At 33.3% G+C, this 26,513-nt stretch overlaps 1 protein-coding gene across 2 annotated transcripts in view; it reads left to right on the forward strand.

Moving 5' to 3' along the window:
• LOC145334545 (uncharacterized) overlaps positions 1–3,542 on the forward strand; it is a 47,667-nt gene extending 44,125 nt beyond the window's left edge. For both annotated transcript variants that reach the window (XM_080180010.1, XM_080180012.1), the window contains exons 48-51: positions 976–1,037; positions 1,645–1,694; positions 1,978–2,040; positions 3,237–3,542. In XM_080180010.1, coding sequence (XP_080036136.1) covers positions 976–1,037; positions 1,645–1,694; positions 1,978–2,040; positions 3,237–3,288 — 227 coding nt within the window. In that variant the 3' untranslated portion in view covers positions 3,289–3,542. The remainder of the gene's footprint in view (positions 1–975; positions 1,038–1,644; positions 1,695–1,977; positions 2,041–3,236) is intronic.
• Positions 3,543–26,513: the final 22,971 nt, after the last annotated feature.

The following is a 26,513-nucleotide window of genomic DNA, read 5'->3' on the forward strand; positions in this document are numbered from 1 at the left end:
ACAACTGAATTAATCCGAGGGAAACAAAATTGTTAGGTTTCGTGATTTTGTGCAATTATTGTGCGTAACGCTTAATAGCAAAAATGATTTTTAGTAGCGAAGCTACTCTATAACTTGCAATGTCCGTCTGTCTTAGTTTGGGGGAAACGTGATTTTCTCGGCTCCTATAAATAATAAAAGGCTGAAATTTTTTGACAACATTCCCATTATTAAGGAGCACAATTAACTTTAAAACATCAATGGCGGTTGGACCGCTTTTTAGCAGGTTTTAGGCTATTTTTGTATTTTTCACATTTTTGTCCATATCTTTGGTGTTTATGGTCCGATTTCCAAAATATTTTTCAGTTATAGTATCAAAATTAAGTTTCCTGTCTTTTCAATAAAACAATTATGACGGTCAGACTGCCTTTAAGCAGGTTTTAGGCTATTTTTGTATTTTTCACATTTTTCTCCATACCTTTGGTGTTTGTGGTCCGATTTCCAAAGTTTTTCAGTTATAGATATTAAAATTTAATTTCCTGTCGTTTCAAGAAAACATCAATGGCGGTCAGACTGCCTTTTTGCAGGTTTTTGGCTATTTTCATATTTTTCACATTTTTCCTCACATCTTTGGTGTTTATGGTCCGATTTTTAAAATATTTGTAGTTAAAAATATCAAAATTAAATTTCCCGTTGTTTTGAGCATCCATTTACTTTGACTGACAGTCTGTTAGTCATAGTAATGAAATATAAATATCAAGAAATTGAAAACAAATGTTAAAAAGGTTTCGTGATTTTTTTCCTTTTATACATGCTTTTGACAACTAATCTTTAAATTCTTATACATATTTTTTCTGCTTCGCTACTTATGGATGTTGTCATCCTTGTTTTTATCTATATTGCTTTATATTTTTTTCGCTTGTTGGTGATACCTCGTTCTTATATTTAAATTATCATACAGGTGTATTTCTAAAAATATGATGTAATAATGTTTAGGATTGTTGGATTTGACGCCTGGTGTAGTAAACAACGCTGAACCCATTCAACCCACCAGATCGGTAAGCCTTTTTTGTGGTTTCCCTCAAAGTGTCTAGTCCATCACAGATATTCTGTAATATAGGGTGGAGGCGGATGTGCCACTTTTTGAAACCAAAAGTAAAACGTGCATTATCCCAGCCTATAAAAGAGTTACAACTCTAAAATTCTGCACAGCAGGTGCCTTTGTGGTGAACAATATGGAACTGTGAAGAAAAAATTTCCCTTATATTTTTACGTGACACTTGTAATATTTCAAACATGTCAATATTTTAAAAAATTGCAAGTGTAAAACATTACAAGTGTCAAGTGAAAATATAAGCAAAATTTTTATGAAAAAAAAGTTTATCTTAGATGATTGAAAATTGTCTATTATGGCGAAAAAAGGCAAAAAAAAATTCGGCGGGAAACGGCAATTTTAGGCGGAAGCGGCGGTTACGCCGCCGTTTCTTCACAGTTTCATATTGTTCATCACAAAAGCAACTTCTATGTCGAATTTTAGAGCTACAACTCTATTATGGGCTGAGATCATGCACGAACTGGCCAATAAATGAGGACCATGTTAGCAATAGAAATTAACGACAAATTTCACTTGTTAATATATTTATGAAAACAACATATTTTTTTCAGTCTACAAGAAAGAGCAGAAATGTGAAGTTTGCCTCTTCAACTGCAAATAGGTAAGTTGTCATACTTTTCTCGTAGCGAGGCTACGCTACAAGTTTGCTCGAATGTAAAAAAAAAGTCGGGAAAAATGAACTCTTCATCAACCCCTTTCAAAAATTCTTACTTTATACTTTATAATAAACAAGCGGCTGCGCCTTTACTATCTAGCGGCTCTGTATTCAAAGAGTTAATAAGGGGGCCTAAAAAATAACTTAAGGCAGCAGTTGTTGAAATCTTATGCTTTAGACAAAAAAAACCTTTCTGCTATATATTATTAGATATTTCTTATTTATTCAGTTTGAATGAATCCAGCAGTTTAGAGACGACACCTCACCCTAAATCTACTCGTAGATCAAGCAGGTACACATTTGTTCCTCAGGGAGGGAGGAAAAGATACTTTTCTCGTATTCATTCGAATCCGGTGGATAGGAACCGGTTCTCATCCATACGAAAAAACTATGTCTAGCATCGTATTATATCCAGTTTTCTACGAATATAGAAATGTACAATCATAAGATTAAAACCAGTTTTTTTAGCCCGTGCCTTCGGCATCTCGGGGCTAATAAAACTAGTTTTAATCTTATAATTGTACATTCTATATCTGCGGAAAGCCGTTTATAATACGAGGAAAGAAATAACTATTCCAAACATACAAGTTGGCATGGAAGTTGCCAGAGACGTACAAGCTTTTTATTTTGATGGAGAAAAAATGAGGATTTTCAAAGGTTTAAGGGGGGGGGGGGCAGGCAGGGGTAGCTATTCTAACCAACAATTCTACAAAAAATCACGAAACCTGGTATCTGGTGGCATATTTTGTTTTTGTCATGTAACTGAAGAGGGGTGGGAAAGAAGGGGAGGAAAAGGGGAAGGGGGTTGTGGGGAAATTTTCATTTAGAGTTGTTTGTCAGAATATCATTCCCTTGTCCCTGGGGGGGGGGGTGGGGTAATCTATTGTATTTTTTTTAATTTAGGTGGGTAAAATGAAGAGTAAACACCCCTTTACCCCCACCTTAAGACGCTTATGGCAGTTGCTTTAATGGGGTACAACTGTGACAAATGTTACTAAGTCTTACTAATTACCTTTTAAGAAAATATGCATAAATGTCGACGCCCTTATTTAGGTACACCGACAAACGTCCTACTACGACAAACCTCCTAATGCGACATCTCATAAGTAAAACCTCCTAAAAACTTTTTCAAGTGATATCACATTTTTTAAATGTGAGGTAAGGGTCGATTTTTTAATGCAAGGTTGTATTGGGTTTGAAACCATGCCGTTGGGTAGCCAACACAGACTTTATGAAAACTGTCGGACGGATTTTTAAATTTCACCCTGTGGACAAAGTTATTCAAGAAATAAATTTCGGTTTTGAATTTCGTCCCTGTGTGTTTTATCGCCATATTGGATTGGATTTTTACATTGTTTCACTGTTAGTACATAATTTTTGGAGGATTTTTTTCTTTTAATTTTTGGAAGATTTTTTGTTAAAATTTTGGAAGATTAAAAAATTAAAAATTTTTAGGAGGTTTATTATAATGTTCTGTTTTATTTTTAGGCGTCTTCAGAACGATGAAAACATATCTCCAAATCTTATTGACTTTGAATAAAATAATTATAAATAATAGTATAACCAATGCATGGATTTATATAAGTATTCTATTTGTAGTATAAAGAAAAGCTTATTTTACAGTAAGGTACATGTTTGGTTTCTTTAGTATGGATTGAGATTTGGAGCTAAAAAACAACTATAAATTATCACTCCCAAAACATAATAATTTATTTAAGGCTTTTTTTCATGTACTTCAATTTTCAATTGCTCTCTTTTTTATACTCCATTTTTATGTTTGGAAAAAAATATTTTGTTTTATTTTAATACTGTGACTATTATATCATTCACACTGGGTTATGTATATAAAACATATAATTTTAGTATATAGTTCGCGTTTAAGTAAATAAAAAATTATAAGATGAATCCAGGGGCGTCCAAGCTCATTTTTTTTTGGGGGGGGGGATTAATCACCCCTTTACCCCCCCCCCCCCTTGGACGTCTATGGATGAATCTTCTGGTTTCAAAATTAAGAGGAATTTTAATCTAAACTAAGTTTTTTCATATATTACCTTATTCCCCTATATTTTTATTTCTACGTGGACAATTGCTAAAAATCGTACTAGTTATATTTTTCATAACGGCTTCGAACCGGTTTGTAACAAGTGGAAATAAATTGATTTCGTAGCCGCGATGAAAATAAAATTATAATATTAAAATCTTTAATTTTAAGAGATTGATTAAAATTATATATGTAATACATTATCATAAATTCATTTTGTATAAAAGAATAACTCTTATTTCATGACTTAATATAAGATTTTATCTTGAATAACAAATAATAAATTATTAACAAAATTCTAATTATATAAAAAAAAATATGTAGTAATAATAAATATCTGTCTTTTTATATTTCATGTAAGTTTAAGTCGAATAAAAATATTGACAATAAATTTTATGTTCAAAAGCAAAACTTTTCTATAATTAGGGTAGGTGCTTCCCTACGTCCGCCCGTAACTGTTAGCTCCTTGCGGAAATTTGGACAAGTTAGCATGATTCCCATAGTATTTGAGTAAGATTTATAAAGCGTATCAACTCTAATTGTTGATCAACAAATTGTCAATGTTAAAAAAAAGTAAAACTTGTTATTAAATAGCCTTTTCCTATTTCTAACCCCTGCGAGACAATCACCTAACCTATCAAAAGCAACTGTGAAAATACGACGAAACTCCCCTTAAGAGGCGTTGCCACGAAAGGGACTACACCCTAAAAATATAAAAATTATTAACCTGTCTAACCGTATTCGAGATACTAATTGACATGCCTATAATTTGCTCTGAACCAATACTGAACTTGTTTCTAAGGACAATTCTGGGAAGGGGGGGCATAGACGTCCAAGGGGGGGGGGTAAAGGGGTGATTAACCCCCCCCCCCAATAAATTTCGCACCTCCAAAATTTTGGATTTTCAAATTTTAACCCCTTCAAATAAAAAAAAATGCCTCTATGAAATAAAGATTACACCCCAAATAAAAAAAAACTTGGACACCCCTGGGGGGGGGGGGCGGTGGGAAATTTGACCCTTCACTTTTAATTCTAGTATTAAAATGAAAAAGTAAAAAAAAAATGGTTGGGGGATTTCTAGGGGTTTTATATTATACTTGTATACCTATCTGGACCTATAAGAGGCTTTACTGTAAATAAGAACTATATCGGTTCAGTGGTTTGCGAGATCCTTCGCTACAAAAAAAAACATCCTGTTTCTTTTATATTGTGATGATTAACCAATTCCTTTCTTTTCTGGTAAAGACTACAATATATGAAAATGTGAGTAAAAATGTAAAAATCCCAATCCTTCACCTAGAAGGGATTAACGAGGGGCCATAAAAATACAGCGTTAAAAAAATAAGAACGATTGCGTCCAATAGAAGCAAAGCTGTTTCAAATCATAATCATACGGTCAACCACATTATAAACCATACCTAACTGTTACAGGAATCATTATACCAAGATAAAATCTATAGGAATATAATAACAAGCCTAAACTGACCATAAGACCCTATAAATAAAGAACAGCTTTACTTTTAAAAATCATTATTTGAATTATTTTTAAGAAAATTTTAGACCCTGAATTTTGCGATAATATTATAATGTGAATGGGTGAAAAAGGGATCTTTAGACATAAGATATCACAATAGTATCCTTAGTGGATAAAAATTTAGATAGTTTGCAACATACTGTAGCTGTTAAAAATTACGACATACCTTAATTCACCTAATGCACCATATAGATATTATATAAATAAAATCTCCAATTAAATTGCTTTTGTGACATTTTGCAAATATGTATCAATTTTATTAAATCTTGATTTGTTAGTTCAAACTTTTCCTCCAATGAAGTTAATAATTGGGGATGTAATTCAATTTAATGTCCATTGTCTTATCCCTGAAAGTATACCTACTAATTTAAGACCGATCCTTAAACTTGAAGAAACCCGTTGAGGAAAAATATAAATTTTTTGTCTATTTTGTCCCAAAGTGTATTGGCGCAAAAACCAGTGAGTTAGAGTGTGCCATTGTATATTTCTGTGTGTGTGTGTATGGGTGTGTGGGTGTTTGTGTATGGGGGTGTGTGTGTGTGGGTGGGGGTGGGTATTTGTGTGTGGAATGGTGTATGCAGATGAGACAAAAAAAAAAGTGTCTGGGTCTGGGGATGAAATACGCACTTCAAGGTTATAAATATAAGGTAGACATATAAAACAATTGAGCTGCCTATTCTTATATAAAAGTAATGGGATGTCTATGCGTGTGTGTGTGTGTTTGTTTGTTGTGAAGGATCTTGCTAACCGCTAGAACGATATGGTTCTCCTTTACATTGAAGCTTCTCATAGGTCCTGGAAAGGTTTTTAACAATATTTTATATCTTTTTTCATATTTCTTTATATGTTTCTTTTTAAAACTAATGTATTATAAAGCTCTAAAAAGATGCATTAATTAATATACAGCAAAAATAGATTTAAGATTATTTATTTTTCTTCTATAAAAGCCGTACCAACAAAAGCCAAAAAATTAAATAAATAGTTGTATACTCTGTTTAAATTCTACAGGGTCATTTTATAATAATGATTGATTAAACGAAGACGACAGGTCTAAAAAATGTCAAAAAAAACTCGGCATTCTTCTTACAAAAACCCATCTCTAACCAAACTTTGAATTTAAAAAATAACCTTACATACCAAAAGATAGACAGACAGAATGAGGGAACCAGAGCATTTAAGAACATGCCCTTTTTAGAATCTCAATATGCGCAAAGTTTATTTGTCTACCCTAATTTAGGCCCCATAAAACACATTCACCTAAAATGGTCGTGCTTCTAAAGGGATAAAAATTTGGTTATAAACCTTTTTTTTCCTAACTGCGGATCGATAATCATATTAACATATACACAAAAAGTTGAGCAATATCATTGTTAGAAGCGCAGCTAATCTATTTCTCGAGTAGAACATAAGTGTGTCACGATACGTTAATAGTTACTTTTTGCATCGTATTATAGATAGCTTTCCGCGGATATTAAAATAAAAAAGAATAAAACAAGTTTTGTTAGCCCCGAGGGGCCGAAGGTCTGGACCAGCAAACTGGTATTTATTTCAGGGTTTTCATTTTAGTGTTCATGGAAAATTATGTATAATACTATGCTATACATAGTTTCTTAAAATGGCTGAGAACCGGTTCTAATCCACCGGATATTAATTAGTTTCGAAAGAATACTGGGAAGTCAATTTAATTATTGGCGGATTTAAACATTTTAAAAATTAAATGAGATATCATTCGAATATGTCTGTCTAAAATTGTAAGCATTTTTAAATTATTGTTATTGCTGAGCTACTTATGGACATGTTTCATCCTGTATTTTAGTGATAGGGTTGACATAAATGAGCTTTTTCTGCGTCACAAGGTTTGGGGCTCTAAAAAGAGTATTAAATAATCAATAATAAAGAGTTAAAATGAGATATTTTTAACACAGATAAAAATATATCTATAATACAAAGTAGCTTGATGTCTGTCCGTCTGAAGCTTAAGATCTTAGTAACCACTGAACCGATCGGATTCTACTCTTCAGAGTATATACCTATTGGTCCTGTGGTGGTTTTAAGCTATTTACTTGGGGGTGGAACACACTCAACACCCCCCAACCCCCCCAAAAAAAATTTTCTGGGGAAACTACTTCACATAAAATTAGCAGCACCAGAATTTTTTTTTAAAATTACCTCTTGGGGCAAAGCCCCTAGATGATAGGGGCGAGGCCGCTAGTTTGATATATGATACAATAAGTATTTTTTGTCTAAAATATTTCTAACCGCTAGACTTTTATGATTTACTAGAAATAAAGCTCCTTATAGGTCCAGAGAAGATTTTCTATCTTTATCTTTTTTGGGAAGGGGGAGTGTTTTCTCCCAACAAAACCGCAGGGGCGTAGCTGCTAGTAATATTTTTAATGATAAGGTTTTTTTGTCTTAAGCCAATGACTACAAAATAAATAGCTGTATAGATTTGGTAGTATTTTCAGTAAAGCTTTGAATAATTATGTTTTTATGTTGAATTTTTCTGTCTTCTTCCCTTAAAAATCATAGCCACGAATGGTTAGAGGCGAGGTCACTAGTTTGTTTGGGAATAATCCCTTTCGTGGCAACGCCCCTTAAGGGGCGATTCGTCGTATTTTTAAAATGGCTTTTTATAGGTCTTTTTAGTTTAGGTTAGGCTATATTGGGTTAGGTGATTGCTCCACAGGGTTAAGCAATTGGTCCCGCAGGGTTAGAGCCCCCTGGAAATAGGAGAAAAGCTACTGTGAAAAAAAACGAAGAATCGCCCCTTAAGGTGCGTTGGCACGAAAGGGACTATACCCGTTTGTTTTTTTAAAGTAATACTTGCCAACCATATGAAAATATCATGTTACTATTTTGCAATAAGAATAACAAAAGAAATTCAAACTCATTCACAGGGTGTCAACAAAAAAATTATCGAGAGAAAAATAATATACATGAGTTTTAAGTAAGAGATATTTTATAATGCTTAGTTTTACTCACTCTGTCTTTTTGTTGTTATCTATATCTGTTTGCATGTCTATATGTTTTTTCAGCAGATTTTATAGAATGATACATGCTTTAAAAACAATTTGGTTAATATTTATAGATTTTTACATTGTTTAAACAAATACTACTTCTTTAAATAAAATTAAAAGAAATATATTATGAAAATATGGTAAAATTTAAAAAAAAAATTAAATTTGCTTATGGTAAAAGGAGGGTTTTATATAAAATAACTGGATGCTGGTTTTGAATGCTTGTTTAAACCATCAATTTAAAGTTTTACTTTTCTATGTAGACATTTTTTATGTGACACCCTGTAATGAAAATTTTGCCAATATTCAAAATATGATAATTTGATATGTTCTTTCTCTCCCCTTGGACATAGTCCTTCTCACCTTTGATATTCCCAAATGGGTTTTGGTGAATTTTATTATGAAGTCTTTTTCTTTGTGTCAAATAGCCAGTGGCGTGCAGAGGGTTTTGTCAAAGGGGATGCGCGAAGCGCTCCTAAAAATTTAACACGCCCTATTAATTTAAGACACCCCCTGAAAACAAAATCGAGGGGGTTGTGAGCTTTTCGGGGGTGTATTTCCCCCCCTTACTTTAAATTCAACTTGAACTTATTTTAGCCAGCTACAAGTTTTACTTTATTATTTTACTTTCAGAGTTTATGATAATCTGGTGTAATATCTAATCCAAGTAATAAAAAAGCCATTGCAATAATACTTTTCATTTTATCTTTTTATTTATTAGTTATTTTCTTCACAGAAGATTAATTTACATTATTTTATAATGGAAATGAAAGAAGTAACGGGAAATTGTTAGAATTAGTTAAAGTTCTATATACGTATATATCTATTTCATTTTTTTGTTATTGCAAATAAAGGTATTTTTCGAACAAAAATTTTAGAATTTAAAAAAATTAATAAAAGTCAAGTATAAAAATCTGAATAAAAATCACGAAACCTTTCACAATTGGATCAAATATTATATAATAGTTATTTCTCGCATCGTATTATAAACGGCTTTTCGCGGATATAGAATGTACAATTATAAGATTAAAACTAGTTTTTTTAGCCCCGTGGTGCCGAAGGCACCGGCTAAAAAAATTGGTTTTAATCTTATGATTGTATATTTTTATATTCGTAGAAAGCTGGATATAATACGATGCTAGACATAGTTTTTTCGTATGGATGAGAACCGGTTCCTATCCACCGGATTCAAATGAATACGAGAAACAAAATTACCATGGAAAATTAGATTCGTCTGTCCGTTCATACCTTGCTTGCCACTGGACTGATTGGGTTCTGATTTTCAGGTCTTATATTTTCCAATACATCTTCGAAACCGATTAATATTCGCTGGATTAGAACCGGTTCTTAGCCATATTAAAAGATTAAAAAGTCATAAAACTGGTGTAATCTTAAAATTTTAAATTTTGATATCCGCGTGAAGCAATATTTGGTAGGATGAGATTATTAACTCTTCTTTTCATTAATTTCTTTAATATTTAGTTAATGTTTCCTTTTTAAAAGCGAAGATTTTCTATAATAAGGGTTGGTCCGTCCGTCCGTACGTCCGTCCGAGATAGATAGCTTTTATTCGTTAGTTTAGGCATGTTAGAATTGTCCTATCGATTTCAAACTTTGCATGGTGATTTCTGTAGTAGTTAGGTACAATTTAGAAGGCGGAGCAACTCTATAATCATTACCAGAATGTCCGTACGTCCATTTTAAACATATTGATTTTCTACTTTTTTAACAACAAATTTTTATGTGATCTAATTATCCGTTTGATCTGATTTTTGGATTACTGATTCCTGGGACAACAAAGTACAATATTAAAAACGAAGCAACTTTATAATCAAGTCCTTCAAATGTAAGTATGTCCATAAACATTATTCTGTACAAACAGTTTTTCAACAAATTTACTTACAATTTTGCTTCGAATCTTACATTTATATTCTGATTATTCAGTTCTGACACTATACAAGTGTTAATGTCTGTTTGTCCTACCATTTCAGTGCTTCGCTTTTATGGATGTTGTCATCCTTGTTTAAACTAAAAAGTTGTTAGCTTGTTGTTGCTGTGCTGCAATAATAGACAAGTTAATATTTTTGCATGGATATTAAGGGATAAGACATTGAATAATGAATTCATGTAAATGGTTGAAAAGTTTGGACACTGCTAGATTAGACCAACCAATCATGATTTAGAAAAATGGTAATGATTTTTCTCGTATTCATTTGAATCCGGTGGATAGGAACCGGTTCTCATGAATACGAAAAAACTATGTCTAGCATCGTATTAAATCCAGTTTTCTACGAATATAGAAATGTACAATCATAAGATTAAAACTAGTTTTTTTAGCCGGTGCCTTCGGCACCACGGGGCTAAAAAAACTAGTTTTAATCATATAATTGTACATTCTATATCCGCGGAAAGCCGTTTATAATACGATACGAGAAATAACTATTCTCTTTCCCTTCGAGAGCCCAAAAATGCTAGGGGCGCAGTATCTAGCAATAACAAAAAGTGAGGAATAGAAAAGGATGTACATGAAAAGAAGATTTAAGATATAAAGAGGTAGAAAAAACGAAATATTAGGGAGAAAATAGAAATATAGAGAGGAAAAACCAAAAAGGAGAGAGAGTAAATAAAGAGAGTGAATAGATAATAAAAGGAAGAGAAAAATGAAAAAAATGCATAATGGGTAGAAAGAAAAAAAAGAAATGAGAGAAAGAAAGAGAAAGAGAGAGAGAAAAGGATAATAGTTGCAGTGGTGAGAGAAAAAGGAACGAAAGAAATCATGTAAAACCAATAAAGGTACTAAGAAAGAGAGGGAATGTCTGATTGAGCCAATAGGAGAATCGCATCGGAATTTACATTGGATCTCATTGGTTGAAATTATGTACACATTTTCCTACGAAGGCATGTTTTTTTTCATTTCATACATACATAAAAGTCAGCTGTTAACAGTATATTTTCTTAGTAGAAAGCTTTGCGGAATCAGAATTAATTGCCCAAAAATTTCGTTTACAATTTGAAAGCTTGAAACAAAGTTGGATTCTTAAAAAAAAGTTAGGCTGGCAACTCGCTGGTGAGGCAAAATTATTTTTGTGAAAAATCCTCCAAAATCGAATAAAAAAATTTACAAAAATGAAATAAAATCTTAGAGGGTTATTAACATATGATTTTGTTTAATTTTTGTAGATTTTTAATGTGCTTTTGGATGATTTTTCACAAAAATAATTTTGCCTCACTATCGAATAGCGAGTCTATCATTTTTTAAGAATCCACATCAGCTTGAGTCGAAAGTAAACAATACTTTTGTCTGCTAGGAATGTTCTCTCTTAGATTTGACGAAAAAAGGGTTCAGAATATTCTTCTACTCTTCTATTTCTATTGTAAAACCATTCACTGGAGTAAAATTAGGGGTTGGGCTGATTTTTCTCCCAGGGTGGAGGAAATTGTGACAAGGGGGGGGGAGAGAGATTTGTAGCTTCTTGGGGAATATGAGGAGGCATTTTTGGGGGAAAATTGGGGGTGGGGGCTTTTTAGCAGTAGTAGTAGCATTGTAGTAGGCATCACAAATAATAGATGACCTATATTAAGAACTATTATTTTGTGAGTTTTGTACAACTTCAACACTTTTAGAGAAGAGAAAAAGTGGTTGTTGTTGATGCTGTGAGTATTGGTGCAAAAAATATGACGTAACAAAAAAAATTAGCCAATGAGAGGCCACTATAAATTTTACCATTGGTCAATAACGGCCTCTCATTGGCTATTTTTTTTTGTTACGTCATATTTTTTGCACCAATACTCACAGCATCGTTGTTGTTGTAGCTCTGAAGTTAGGGTGCAGATGCACACGGAGACTGGAAGTGAGAATCCTTTGGCAAATCTTAGATTGGTAAGCTTTGCTCACAGCTGATTGTATTCGTTGTTACATTACAAGCTGACCTGCAATTCTCGTGGAATCTACTCAATTATTACATCACCCTGGCCTAGAGTTTTAGCAGGTGTTCCATATTAAGCCACCCTTATTAATGGCACTCTCATATGAAGAGCATGGACATGGGAAAGCATTGTTAAAGCTGCTTGATTGTTAGAATCCTAACTTACTACAAATCTCCCTCCTTACAACCTTAAGGCATCTTAGGGAAGGTTGCGTGATCATAATCATACAAATTGCGACTGCATTTGTCAACCAATTGCAAAGTCTCTGTGGAGACTTGAGCTTGGTTTCTCCCAACCACAGCGTAGTGCGCTAACCACTTATACTTATTCCAGTAACAACATTTGGCTTGTCATTTCCCATTTAACATAAATACACCTAAAAATATATATGTTGAAGGGTAGGTAATAAAAATCTGACAACCCCAGCGTTTCAGACAGACAGAAGAACAGACACTAACACATCATCGCTACCAAAATTAAACAAAAATTTGGTTTTATTTAAAGTAACAGATTATTAGAAAGCACACAAACTATACAACATATTGATGCTAGTTATTGATCATCCAAACAAAAAAATTGGGGGGGAAATATTGGTTGTTATTATAGAGAGAGAAGTATGGGTCAAATTTATACACACACTGCAACATTATTATATAATACAGGGAGATAAAGGGATAAGACAATATAGGTTAAATTGATAATACACCCCAAATTATAATAAATAATATGGACAGTGAGAAAATATATCTTGAAATCTACCCACCCCCCCAAAAAAAATTACAAATTCAAAAAATGGGAGAAGGTTGAATTAACTACTAGCATCCTATCCCTCTACACATAAGGGGGCTAAATAAGGGGGTTTGGGGAAATACTTTGCACAAAGGGTACACAATAATTAGAAGGGGGGGGGGGGGGGGTATGGATGCAGAGTATGTCAATCAATAGAACCATCTGCAATCTGCAAAGTTTACTCTTCCTAGAAGAGGGGATATTGCTTCTGAAGAAAAAAAACGGAAAAATCTCTCAAAATATATTGAACCAACTTAAGAAGAGTAAGGAATGGTTAGAATCTTTGAAATAGCCTAAAACTATTCTAAGAATAATAAATAATAAAATGGTCTAAAACCATATCAGGATGAAGCTTCCCTTTTTTAATGGATAACTCAGTTAATTTTTAGTCTAGAGTAACTTTATTATTAAACAGAGCATTATAATAATTTTATTCACTTCATAACTTTGGCTAATAAGCTAAATTCCATTATGGCTTCGAACCCGATTGATATCCGATGGATTAGAACTGGTTTTCAACCATACTGAAAAACCATTTATTGTATCGTATTGCAGACAATTTTCCCCGAATATTGAAATAGAATATATCAAATTAATACCAGTTTTATAGCCCGGGCATTCGGTACTAACAAATATGGTTTTAATCTTATAATTTTTCTCTTTAATATCTGCAAAAAGCTGTCTTTAATGCGATGCTATAAATAACTATTCATTTTTACCCATAAAAAAAAAGAAAAGCTTCGCATTTTAAAATAATAACCAAAACACATTTGGCGGCATTTTGTAATAAGAAACTATGCATGGTAGCAAAGAACCAAGAAATATCCTCCAACTCTTTTTCTCTCTTCCTATTGGCTGGGCCATTCTAACCCTTCTGCGTTGTGATTGGCTGCAGCGTGTGTAACCCTTCACTCAAGGCCTGCTCCCATTTGTTGAAAGGGTTTGGACAAGGTCTATTTTTAGAAAAACTTGGGAATATTCTGACCAATATATTTATTAGAAAGGGTTCATTATTATATTATTTAGAGGGGGGATTATTTAGGAATATTTATAAGGGATATTTTAACGGATTATCTATCTACTGATATTAAAGTTTTTTTGTCTTCATTAATTAAGTTTTCAATTTCAGGGAAGCTTCAAAAGGTCCAAGGATTGTTTTAGGTTATTTTTGCCCCTTCCATAACACTTCAAAAAATTTTGATAAAGCAAAATACTTGGCATTAGATGTATTTATGAATCTATGTTTATAAATATAACGTAAATTGATAATCCATTTTCCGGTAGGGCTTCGAAACCGATTAATATCTTTAGGATTAGCCATACTCTATTACTGTATTTTCTTGGAGTATTAAAATGATAAGTCATAAAATTAATACCGGTTTTGTTAGCTCGAGTATTTGGCTAACAAAACTGGTTTAAAACTTATAGTTTTATTTTAATATCCGCAGAAATCTGTCTATAATACGGTGCGATAAATATAACTATTTTAATGAAACTTAAAACAATTTAAGAAAATCAAATAAAAAGTATTTTATTTTAACTCTTAATTATAATGAAGAGAAAAACAAACTTTACCCCTTACCCCCAAAAATTTTTAAAACGTCTCTAAATTTACCATAAGTTGTTTTTATTTGTTAAAATTCGTTTGAGAAAAAAACTAAATTTTTCGGCTTGAATTATATTTTTTAGGGTAGGGTTAGTTGTAAAATATAGTATACTGGGTTTCTCAAATAAAATCAAGATAATCAAAAAACAAAGAAAATATTAACTACTCTTTGCTAAAGAAATATCTTAAGTGATAGGACAATGAATGATAAATGATGTAAATACAATAATCACAAATAATTATGCCATTTGAAGATTAATAGTTATTTCTCGCATCGTATTATAAACAGCTGTCCGCGGATATAGAATGTACAATTATAAGATTAAAACCAGTTTTTTAGCCCCGAGGTGCCAAAGGCACCGGCTAAAAAAACTGGTTTTAATCTTATGATTGTACATTTTTATATTCGTAGAAAGCTGGATATAATACGATGCTAGACATAGTTTTTTCGTATGGATGAGAACCGCTTTTTATCCACCGGATTCGAATGAATACGAGAAAATATTAACTTCTCTTTGCTAAAGAAATATCTTAAGTGATAAGACAATGAATGATAAATGATGTGAATACAATAATAACAAATAATTATGCCAAAAACCAGTTTTTTCAGCCCGAGGTGCCGAAGGCACGGGCTAAAAAACTGGTTTTAATCTTATGATTTAACATTTTTATATTCGTAGAAAGCTGGATATAATACGATGCTAGACATAGATTTTTTTGTATGGATGAGAACCGGTTCCTATCCACCGGATTCGAATGAATACGAGAAAATAATATTATTTGTTTCTAAGCTTATGAACACAATCAAGATTTTTAGACCCAAGCCAACGAATATGAAAATATGTTTGTATAGCTTTAAGGACCGTTATAATCTACAGTTTGCTACAGCTTATTGTCATTTATACATAACTGTATTTCGATTTACTGTTCTATTTCCATAAAAAAATATCACTTTGTTCGTTCGCTACTTTTAGATATAACTTGATGTTTTAACTTTTACTTAAATTAGTTGCTTCATGCCTAGCCTTTAGGGGAGGATGGGAAAGGTCAGAAAAAAACAGCCTAAAATTAATAATAAGTTTTAAAAGCTTATCTGAAAAGTACAACCACTGCACTGTAGACCAGCAATTTTAGCTACAGACAGAAAAAAAACCTTACTTTTTTATACTATAGGATTATATTAATTCTAATCGCATTAAGGAGTAGTGTACATTCTTTTGTAAGAAGGGTAAAAAGAAAAAGCTTATTTCTCAACTAAAAATGGTGAAGAAAAATGAAAAAGGGGGGATAGGGGCTTTTTTGACACGGGAAGAAGAAAATCTAAATTTAGGGCCGCTCCAAATACATGCCTCGAGCAAAAAGTTAATAATCATACAAAACCACCAAAAAAATGAGTTGCCTACAGAAAAATGTAAATTAAAAAGCTTTTTGACCTTTTTAATAATTTCATATTAAGCAGGAAGGGTAAGAACAATGATAGAAAACAATGTCAAGAACGGACTTGAAGCAGCTTACAGTGCCTTAGAAATAATGATGACGTCATACAATACAAATGACCAATGATAGTCCAGTATAAATGTTAGCCATTGGTAAATTACAATGTATACCAATGATAGTCCAGTATAAATGTTAGCCATTGGTAAATTACAATGTATACTGGCCTATCATTGGTCATTTATATTGTAAGACGTCATTTTTTATTAGGCACTAAATGCTGCTTAACTGAGTTTTTACCCAAATTAGGTTGTTTGTAATGAACACCTTAGGCCAAAGTCGGTTATTGCAACCCATTGAAGTAAACAACAAAAAAAGGATGCTGAGGGGGGCACACATAAAAAGGGGGAGGGAGGTATATTTTTTTTCTAAATAAAGGGACACTGCGACTTATTTGACTTTTTAAAAAATTTCTTGAAAAAAATTATTTACATCATTAGAAGTGGGAACAATAATATATCAATTTTTTAACATGCTGTTTTTTTTCTAAGGGCTAAATTTAATGTTGTTTTTTTAGAAGGGGGACTTGAGCTACCCCTTCCACTTTAAAAATAGCTTTAAACTAGTCTAGTACAAATACAAAGCTTCATTCCTCGTTTCCTTAACCTTTACGTTTTTAATTTAAGAGGGTCTTTTTAAGAAAATAAAAAGAGGAGTTGGGGGGGGGAGATGATGAGGTTGTAAAAAAAATTTTGTGAGTGAAGCCTTAGAAATGAATCAAATATAGAAGAAAAAATGGCGCTAAAATGCCTTTTTTTAAGGGATGAGAGAAGAAATAATATTTTTTATGACATATAATACATGGAAGACTTTTGGTTTCATGGTTTGTCCGTTAAGATACTAATTTTATTCTCCATTTTAGGTAAGCTTCACATGGGTTCCTTGCAGATGACTAAGGGCTGTGTCATTTTTTATTATGATTTTAATTAAAGTCTCGGGATAGTTTTAGGCCATTTTTCTGTGAACTTCTTTCTTCCGTTTTAATATAGAGCATGTAAGTATGTCCATAAAGGAATCCTGCAATTTTTCATCAAATTTACATACTATTTTGTTTAGACTTACAAATCATATTCTGCTTACTTAGTTATGACACTCTTTTTTTAATGTTCGCTTGTCCTGACGTCTGATTTAAGAGCTTTGCTTTCACATGGTTGTAGTCATCCTTGTTTTTATAAAACTAATTCCATATTCCTAATTGATAAACCTTTGAATATACACAACGACGCACATGCTTAACAAATTTATTAAAATTTGGGGCTTGAGTTGACTTCTGCTGATCTATCTTGCATGGATCTTAAGGGATAAGACAAAGGACGATAAATTGACGATTGATTGTAGACAATATTATTCCTTCTGCAGATTAAAAATTTTTGGTTGAAAAGTTTAGGCACCAACCAATCAAGATTTTGATTTATACTAAAAAAATTTAAGCCAACGGATTAGAGAACATGTCTATAAAACTATGTTTACCAGTATAATTTACAGTATAATGTCCTCTCACTCACTAACTATATTAGTCATTTATCGAATCGTATTATAGTCAGCTTCCTGCGGAAATCAAAATTGAAAAGGCCCGGGCTAACAAAACTGATTTTTACTTTATTATTCACTAGCGGTTACGCCCCTAAAAGTCTCTAGGGGCACTTAAGGTTTAAACAGAAAAAATATTATTTTTTTTTTTTGGGGGGGGGGGTGGTAATTTTTTTATCGGGAGGGTGGAGTTACTCTACCCCAAAAGAGTTTTTAAAAAAAACTTCCCTAGACCTATATGAAGCTGAGTGTCACAACTGAGTAATCAGAATATAAATGTATAAGAGTCGATGTAAAATTGTAAGTAAATTTGTTTAAAAACTGCTTGATACAGAATATTGTTTATGGACATTTTTACATTTTTAGGACTTAATTATAGAGTTGCTTCCCTTATAATATTGTACTTTATTGTCCCAGGAATCAGTATACTAAAAATCGGCTAATTAGATCACATAAAAATTTGTTGTTAATGTGATGTATAGTCCCTTTCTTCCTGACTTGAGAGCATTATATGTATTTTGTATATTAGCTTTCAGTTCTTGTGTCACCCGTCTCGGAGCAAGACTTTGCTCTGCGACTCGGCACGAACCTAAAAGTGAATCCTTGCTATTATATTTAATATTATTATTGTATGTTTAATTTGTCTTGAATTAATACACTTTATTAGAATATTTAGCTGTTTGTTCTTACTATTGCTACACGTCATTTTGGCGCAGTAGTGTAGTACGAATCTATAGCTCAGATTTTCTTTTAATTGTATTATTTCTTTGCTTTTGGTTTTTGTTCAGGATATCTGCAGTGACCAGGATGGACATTGCTGAATGGAGGAAGATGTCTCAGGAGGAGAAGGATGTGTACATGATTAGTTTTTGGGGTACGGTCAAGAATGAGATTCATGCTCTTGGGACTAGAATTGATAATGTGGCGGCGGAGATGGGTGGGCTACGCCTGGAGTTGGTTGGGCGTATAGCGCCCCTGGAGACTAGCATTCAAGAGTTGACGGATAATGTTACTACTAATAGTGCTGCGGTTACTGGACTGGCTACTCGTATGGACGATTTAGAAGATCGCCTTAATAAGGTGGTGGTGCCTAGTGTTGATAATGATATCAAAACTGAGAATGTGACGGTTGTTGATGAGTTTATGACTGGCCAGCAGCGAATTTTGGATAGAATTGCCCAGCAGAATAGTTTGAATACCCAGCAGAATAGTTTGAATAACTCTATGCCTTGCCAGAGGACGGCTGGAGGATCTGTACCAGAGGAGAAGCCTAAATTGTTTGCTAGTGGTTCTCGAACTATTTTTGGTGGAATGCACGATCATGAAGATAAGATCATAAAACTTTGGGAGTTGTCTAAGGTTGATGCTGTGGATAATATCTACAATGGAGTTCTCATGTGGTGGCCAGCCATTTCTGAGGTTAAAGCGGAGGATTTTAATACGCTCAATTTCTTTGAGGCTGGGCTGAGTGAATCACAGGTTAGTTGGTGTAAATCTCTTGTTTATGTACCAGATAGATCTTTGTATGTTTCGCAGGGGGAGGAGAATGTTCATAGGTACAATGAAACGTGTGCTAAGCTTGATGATCAGTTCAGAAAAAATGCGCCTGAATTTTTAGTAGACGATGATGTGATTTTCTTTGATGATTATTTAGAGAGATTTTGGATGACTACTAGACGGTATCATATGACTAATCATCAAGTGTGCAAGGAAATTCTGTTTGATAAGTGTGTGGGTGTAAGAACCGCTTGTGGTTATACGCTAAAACCTGCTGATATGGAGAATAGACGATTAACATTAAAGGGGTACTTGTGTAAGATGCGAGAGACATTTTTACCACCCGACATGAAAAATGTGTGTAAAGATGCGTATTTGTGTGTTAAGCAACATGAAAATGATAAGATTGATGCATTTTTTGATAAGATATTATCATTCTGGAAACGTGCGTATCCGAAACCAACTGATGATATGTTTATGGATTTCTATTCTCAAGTGTGTAATGTGATCTTATCTCCACTTTTGGCTAATCAGATGCGTCAATTTTCGTTGGATTTGGAGCGTGACGGACAAGTGCGAATGATAACGAAGTTTCGGACAGAGTTAATAGTTAAAGCACAGCTGATTGTTAAAGGGCTACAATTTAATCAAATTTCAGGGTCAATGGCTAGAGGATGTACAACAAACCAGATGGCTTTGGCTAAAACGATGGTTGGTGGCGTTGGTTCCAAGTCAAATCCTGTAACTATTGATCAGGTTAGTGATGAAGATAATTTTTCATACGAAATAAATCAATGTGAAATTGATTTAGCTGATGAATTTGGCGGACCAGCTGAACTTATTCCTTTAATTGGCGCAATTCAAGGTGGTTTTATTTGTTATTATTGTAATAGAAAAGGTCACATGATGAGGGATTGCTTTGATATTAGAGATAAAAAGTTACCTAATCCTAAAGGAAAATACTTTTTGCGGTGGGGAAACAAGCCTTTTGTTCCCTATAAGACGGGGCAAAAGAGTTTTAAAAAGAATGAAAATGGTATTGATAAAAAGAAATTGGTTGGTGAAATTGAAGGAGAGGTGAAGGATGAAGAAGATACGAAGGAAGTGGCGTATGTCGATGGTTTAGGGGCACGCGATTATGAAGATGATCTTGTAGCGGAAGTTGAGGCATGGAATAGTGCTATTATAGATGACATTTTATGGTATTAATGTTTTGTATGTATTATGACCACTAAAATCTTATTCTATTTTCTACTTGTTACGCGGCATTGTTTTGATTTATGCGCATTGTAAATAAACAACAACAAAACAAAATTAATGATAAAGAGTGAACGAAGCAACTCTAATACTGTGATAGTTTATTTTGATGGTTTATTTTGAATTATGAAAAGATAATATATTGTTTATTACCGTATATGAAGTTATGAGATTATGTTATAATAGAAATCAAAATAATTAATTTAGTTTTCGATTATGTTTTGTTGAAATTAGAAAAATTCATTTTTGTTTCAGACTGTTGGGGAGTCTAACAGAGATAAGAATAATAAAGAAGTGAAAATGGAATAACGAAATAGGAATACAATTTTGTAAAATTGCTATTGAAAGAATATTAATTTGAATTTAAAATTGAATCAAATTTGATAAAAATGTGAAATTAGATATTTGAAAAGTATTAAATTTTGATGAAAATGTGAAAAATTGTTTTAAAAGTTGAGTCAGTTATTGTGGTTTTAAGTATTTAATTTTAAAACAATTATATTGCGATTTAGTAATGTTGATTCAGCAAAATTTTTTATGAAGCTTAGAATTTCATGAAGCAAAATTGTTATAATGCATTAGATATAATCGTGGAGTAGTCTCTCTCTATAAAGGAAGGGAGGGGTTGGCAGATATTTTGCGCTGTCTCTCGGAGTTGGTATGCGCAAGAATGGTGGAGCTGTCTCTCCCTTTTGAGGAGAAAGGGGGAGTGAACATATTTGCAAAGAAGTTTGCACTATCTCTCAGAGCTGGTATGCGCAAAATGGGGTGGTGTAGAGAGGTAGCTGCAATGATTAACAGGAGTGGGGCGTTCCATGCGCAGAAAGTTGAGCTGCACACAGAAGTTGAGCTGCGCAAGAAGGTGCTCTCAGGTATGGAGATATATAGTTAGTTGAGTTTAGACTTTCAAAAATTTCATACATAAAAGTAGTGTGCAGGAGATCAGTTATTAATCTGATAATAATAGTATTATTAGGTAATATTTTATTGAATTAAAAAAGAATTGAATTTATGGCATTCAGAAAGAATTATTTAGTTGCTTGGTGATTGATAATATTTGATTAATACTATATTTCTTAATACAATCTCTTTATTAAATGTGTTGCAAGTTTATTTGTTCAGTGATAACATTTAAGTATGGCATCTAAAATAATTGTATTTTATTTTAGATTGGTCGAGAAGAGTATTTGTAGTGGTTGAGATATACTATTTATTTGATGGTGAGTTGTTAAGATTTTATTTTATGCTGTTAATATTTGATTACTATTATATATATTGCTGTTCGAAAATCAGTCTTGTAAACAATTAGTTATATATATTAATACCGATATTAATTCTTATTTAAAGTGGTTTATCTACTAATTGGCATCTAAAATGTTTGTAATATTTTAGATTGGCTGGAGAGGAGTTTTGTTGATTGTGGATTAAGTTATTTTGGACGTTTCTGTTGGAGGAGGAAATTTTGTCGGTGAGTGATTTGTTTTATTCTGTTATTCTGTTATTTGTTGCAAACAGATAGATAGTTATTTGATAGAAAAATTGGATAGTTACAACCTCATAACTGCTGGTGTTGGTTAGATAGCTGTTTTCTAATTTTAATGAAGATTCTGAGATGGCAGCTGGAGCGGCTGAAGTCTACGTTCCAACGAAGATTGGTGGCATGGAAATCCTGGCCTTAGTTGACAGCGGTAATGCCCGTGGCTGCCTGATCTCTCAAGTGTTGGCTAGAAAACTTGAATGTACAATTGAAGAGACGGATTCGAAAGCAACAGGCGTGCAGGGTTCCAGCATCAAGATTGACGGTGTTGTTCGGAATGTTGAATTTCAGATTGGAGGCCACAGTTTTAAAGAAGATTGCTTTGTGATTTCTGGCATGACTGTACCTATGAATCTAGGCAGTCATTGGCTTAACAAAAATCACGTGAAGACGATATTTGCCAAAGATGGTAACAGGATTGAGATGCATGGAATCAGTGTGAATTTGGTAGCTAAACGAAAGATTGTAGTGAAGAATTTGGTTCATACGGTTTTGGAGAAAATGGAGAAGGCAAGAACTAAGAAACCTGAGATTAATGTAGCTGAGTTACAAGACCAAAAATGGATTTGTTCATTGAAAGATCGAATAGAAATTCCAGCATTAAGTACAGTTGTGGTAGAAGTTTCAACTAAGGGAAATATGCCTGAAGGACAGTTGTGTTATATAGCTCCTAGACAAGGTTACTGTAGCCGGAATAACTTGTTGATAAATGAAGGAATTACGGAGGTGGGAAAAAACGGTAAAATTATGACTAAAATTACGAATTTTGAAACTTTTAAGAAATCTGTTCCTGCTGGTACTTTGGTTGGAAATTTGTTTTTAGCGGAGAAGATAGCGATGTTGCAAGAGAATAGAGTTAAAGAAGATGTGTCAACAACATTAAAGAAGATTCGTTTTATTAAAGATAAATTGAAGTTGGATAAAGTTCCGTTTTTAAAAGATAACGTCTCTTTGAAAGGTAGAATAGTTGGTTTGTTTTTAAAGAATTTTAAGGCGTTATCGATTGACCCTACGGATATTGGATCTTGTACTTTGGAGGAGTATGATATTCAGTTAGTTCCTGGAGCTCAACCTTTCAAAAATAGAATGATTAGACTTAATCCTCATCATGCAGAGAAACTAAAAGAACAGATTGATTTATGGTTGGAGACAGATGTGATAGAAGAATGTAATTCACCGTTTAATTCTGGAATCTTTGCTGTTAAGAAGAAAGTGGGAAACACTAACGAGGTGAAAGTCAGGTTTGTCCTGGACTATCGCTCGTTAAATGAGATAACTGAGAAGATATGTTATCCTTTGCCTAACATTGGTGAGCTATTTGACAAACTTGGAGGAAAGAAGATTTTTACGTCTATTGACCTTACTTCGGCGTATAATTCAATGCATTTGAAGGAATCTGTCAGGAAATATACAGCATTTTGTTCTAATGGACGGCAGTATTGCTTCAAGAGGCTACCGTTCGGATTGACCAATGCTCCAAGTGCGTTTGTAAAATTGATGGATAGAGTAATGGATTTGAGTCCTGAATTAAGAGCATTTTGTCTAGTTTATTTAGACGATGTTCTTGTGTATAGCATGAATGTGGAGGAACATCTGGAGCATCTGAATACACTACTACGAACCTTCTGTGAAGCAGGCCTCAAGATTAATCTTGGAAAATGTACATTGCTTGCAGAGGAAGTGAAATTTCTGGGTCATATTATAAATGCAGAAGGCATATTCATGGACAAAGCATATATTGAAAAAATTAAGAATTGGCCAGTACCTGAAACAGGTAAAGATATTCATAGATTTACTGGTTTCATAAATTATTATGGTTCATATTTCAAGAATTTTTCTGATATTACGGCACCATTGAACAAATTCAGAAACAGTAGTAAAATAGAATGGGATGAAAAAAGTATGGAAGCTTTTACAAAGACTAGAGAATTGTTCTGTGAAGAAATAAGCAAATCATTTCCAGATTGGAGGATGGAGGCTGAACCATTTGTGTTGGATACAGATTGGTCATCTACAGCTATGTCTGCAGTGTTAAGTCAAAAACAAAATGGTCAAGAGAAAATGATATCGTGTTGGTCACGTGTTTGTTCAACTCATGAAGCCAATTATGCAGCGCATAAAGGAGAATTATGTGCATTAGTAAATGCTGTTGAAAGATTTGAATGTTATTTGAGACACAAGAAATTTATCGTGAGAACTGATTCAGCTGCACTGAAACATCTATCTACTTGGAGACAAAACGGATATTTTGTTGGCCTCACCATAAGGTGGATAAATTTTTTATCCACCTTCAGTTATGAGGTTGTACATAGGCAGGGCAAGATGCATACTAATGTTGATATATTGTCACGTACTACATTAGAGGATAGTAAAGATAGGATATCTAAATTATCGACGGACGAACAAGGAGAGTTAATATTGGATACTGTATATCAATTAGAAGATCCTAAATTTTGTCTTATTGCAGGAATTGGAGCAGAGACGGCCAGTCAAATAGCGTCAAGATTGAAGGCGAGAGAATTCAGTCGTAGTCTGGAGAAGGATCCTGTTCTAGTGGAGGTGAGGAAATTTATTGTAAATAATGTCAAACCCACGTCTAGAGAATTGTCTCAAATGCCTTATCGTGGTAAACAAATATTAAGGTTTTTCGAACATTTGAGTTTTAAAGATGGTTTAATTATTTTGACTTCACCTATGCGGCTCCAGAAGGAATTTCAATTTATAGAACGGGTAGTGGTACCTATTGGAATGTACAATAAAGTTTTTTTGTTGGCTCATGCAGATGTTACAGCGGGACATAGGGGTTACCTGGAGACTTTGAGCAGGATTAACAGACACTTTATTTTTCCCTATGTGTCTAAATATGTAGCTGCGGCAGTTGCAAATTGTGTCATTTGTTTGAATAGGCGTAAAAAACCGAAACATAATCATAATATAGAATTTTCACCTTTGGCTGGGGAGGCTATGGCAGAGTTGGCCATAGATGCGATAGGTCCTTTGAATGAGTGTGAATATAATGGAGTCATTTGTAAGCATATTTTAATAGTGGTTGACAGTTGTACTAGATATGTGTGGTTGTTTGCTATTGAAGATGTTAAAGCTGAAACAATTATTGAATGTTTGAAATTTAATTTATTTTCTGTTTGGGGATTGTGCGAGAGAATCAGGACTGACAATGCACAAAGTTTTAAATCGAAAGTTTTTAGGGAAGTTTGTTTAAGGTTGGGTATTGAACAAATTTTTATCCCTCCCAGATCAGCTAATTCTAATTTTAGTGAAAGATACAACCAATCGGTGTATTCGTTTCTTAAGACTGATTTACGTTTTCAAGATGGAGATTGGGCTCATAAACTTAAAGCTACACAATTTTGTATGAACACTTCTTTTAATCGGAGGTTAGGATGTTCCCCGTTTTTCAAGTTTTTCCTACGAAACCCTAAACTTCCACTTGACGCATTTGATCCTTTAACACGCACAAAGATTAAATATATGAATTTTTCAGAGTTATTGGATTGTCTTGACAGAAATTGGAGAACTGGACAAGAGAGGACTGAGAAGTATTTACAGGTAGAAAATACAGAAAGGATAGGTCGGCCGATAGCTATAAATTCCTATTGTTATATTTATTATGACGTCACAACGATTGGTGTAGCTCGTAAACTCTGTTCGTTATGGGTGGGTCCGTGTCTAGTGACAAAAGTAATTTCTGACAGTTTGTTTGAGGTTCAACCCCTAGAAAAGTGTAGATTGAAAGACAAAGGGGTAAGAATTGTGCCAAGGGATAAAATATATGTTATAGAGAGTACTCTAGATTTGACTCCAGATGAAAAGATTGACTTAGTGGTTACAGATGAGTTCTTCTCTGTGGACAATGACTTGAAAATAAACTATGATTTTCCCAATACTTTATCTTGTTCAGGCGTTACTGAAGAGGAGAATAGTTGTGGCGCTAGTCCAGAGGTGGTTGGAAGGCGGAAGGATGGACAGGTAACACCAGATTTTTTGGAGGAATCTTTTTTGGGTGTTGGCTTGTCACAGCAAAGGTCAACTGTATCTAAGGATAATGAAAATTTAGATGATTTAGTTGAGGATCTTAGTGATACTTTGGAAAGTACTCATATTTCTGAAAGTGTAGATACGAATGATACGAATGACAAAACTAAGTTAGATTCTACATATTCTACTATTAGTAAAGATAGTGTTTTTCATGGAGATTATGCGACTGATAATAGTTTAATAGACAACAGTTTGGGTGTAGAGGATATTAACATGGAATCTGCTAGAGAATTAGAGTCTCGAATGAGTATTTTAGAGGACACTTTTCCAAAACTTCAGAGTAAAATTGTAAACTTGGAACAAAGAAGGGGAAGTGTTAAACGGGGTAGGGATGTTGAGGAGGATGAATTAGATAGATCGTTAGATAATGCAAAATCGCAAAAAATGTCTGAAACTATTCCTGTGAAAGGTCGTCCTAAAGGTTCTACAAATGAAGTACAATTACAAAAATTGGATGAGGATAGACAAAATAGAGAT

Source organism: Acartia tonsa, chromosome 12 (genome assembly GCF_053477335.1).
Source record: "Acartia tonsa isolate MP-2025a chromosome 12, ASM5347733v1, whole genome shotgun sequence".
Taxonomy (NCBI): domain Eukaryota; kingdom Metazoa; phylum Arthropoda; class Copepoda; order Calanoida; family Acartiidae; genus Acartia; species Acartia tonsa.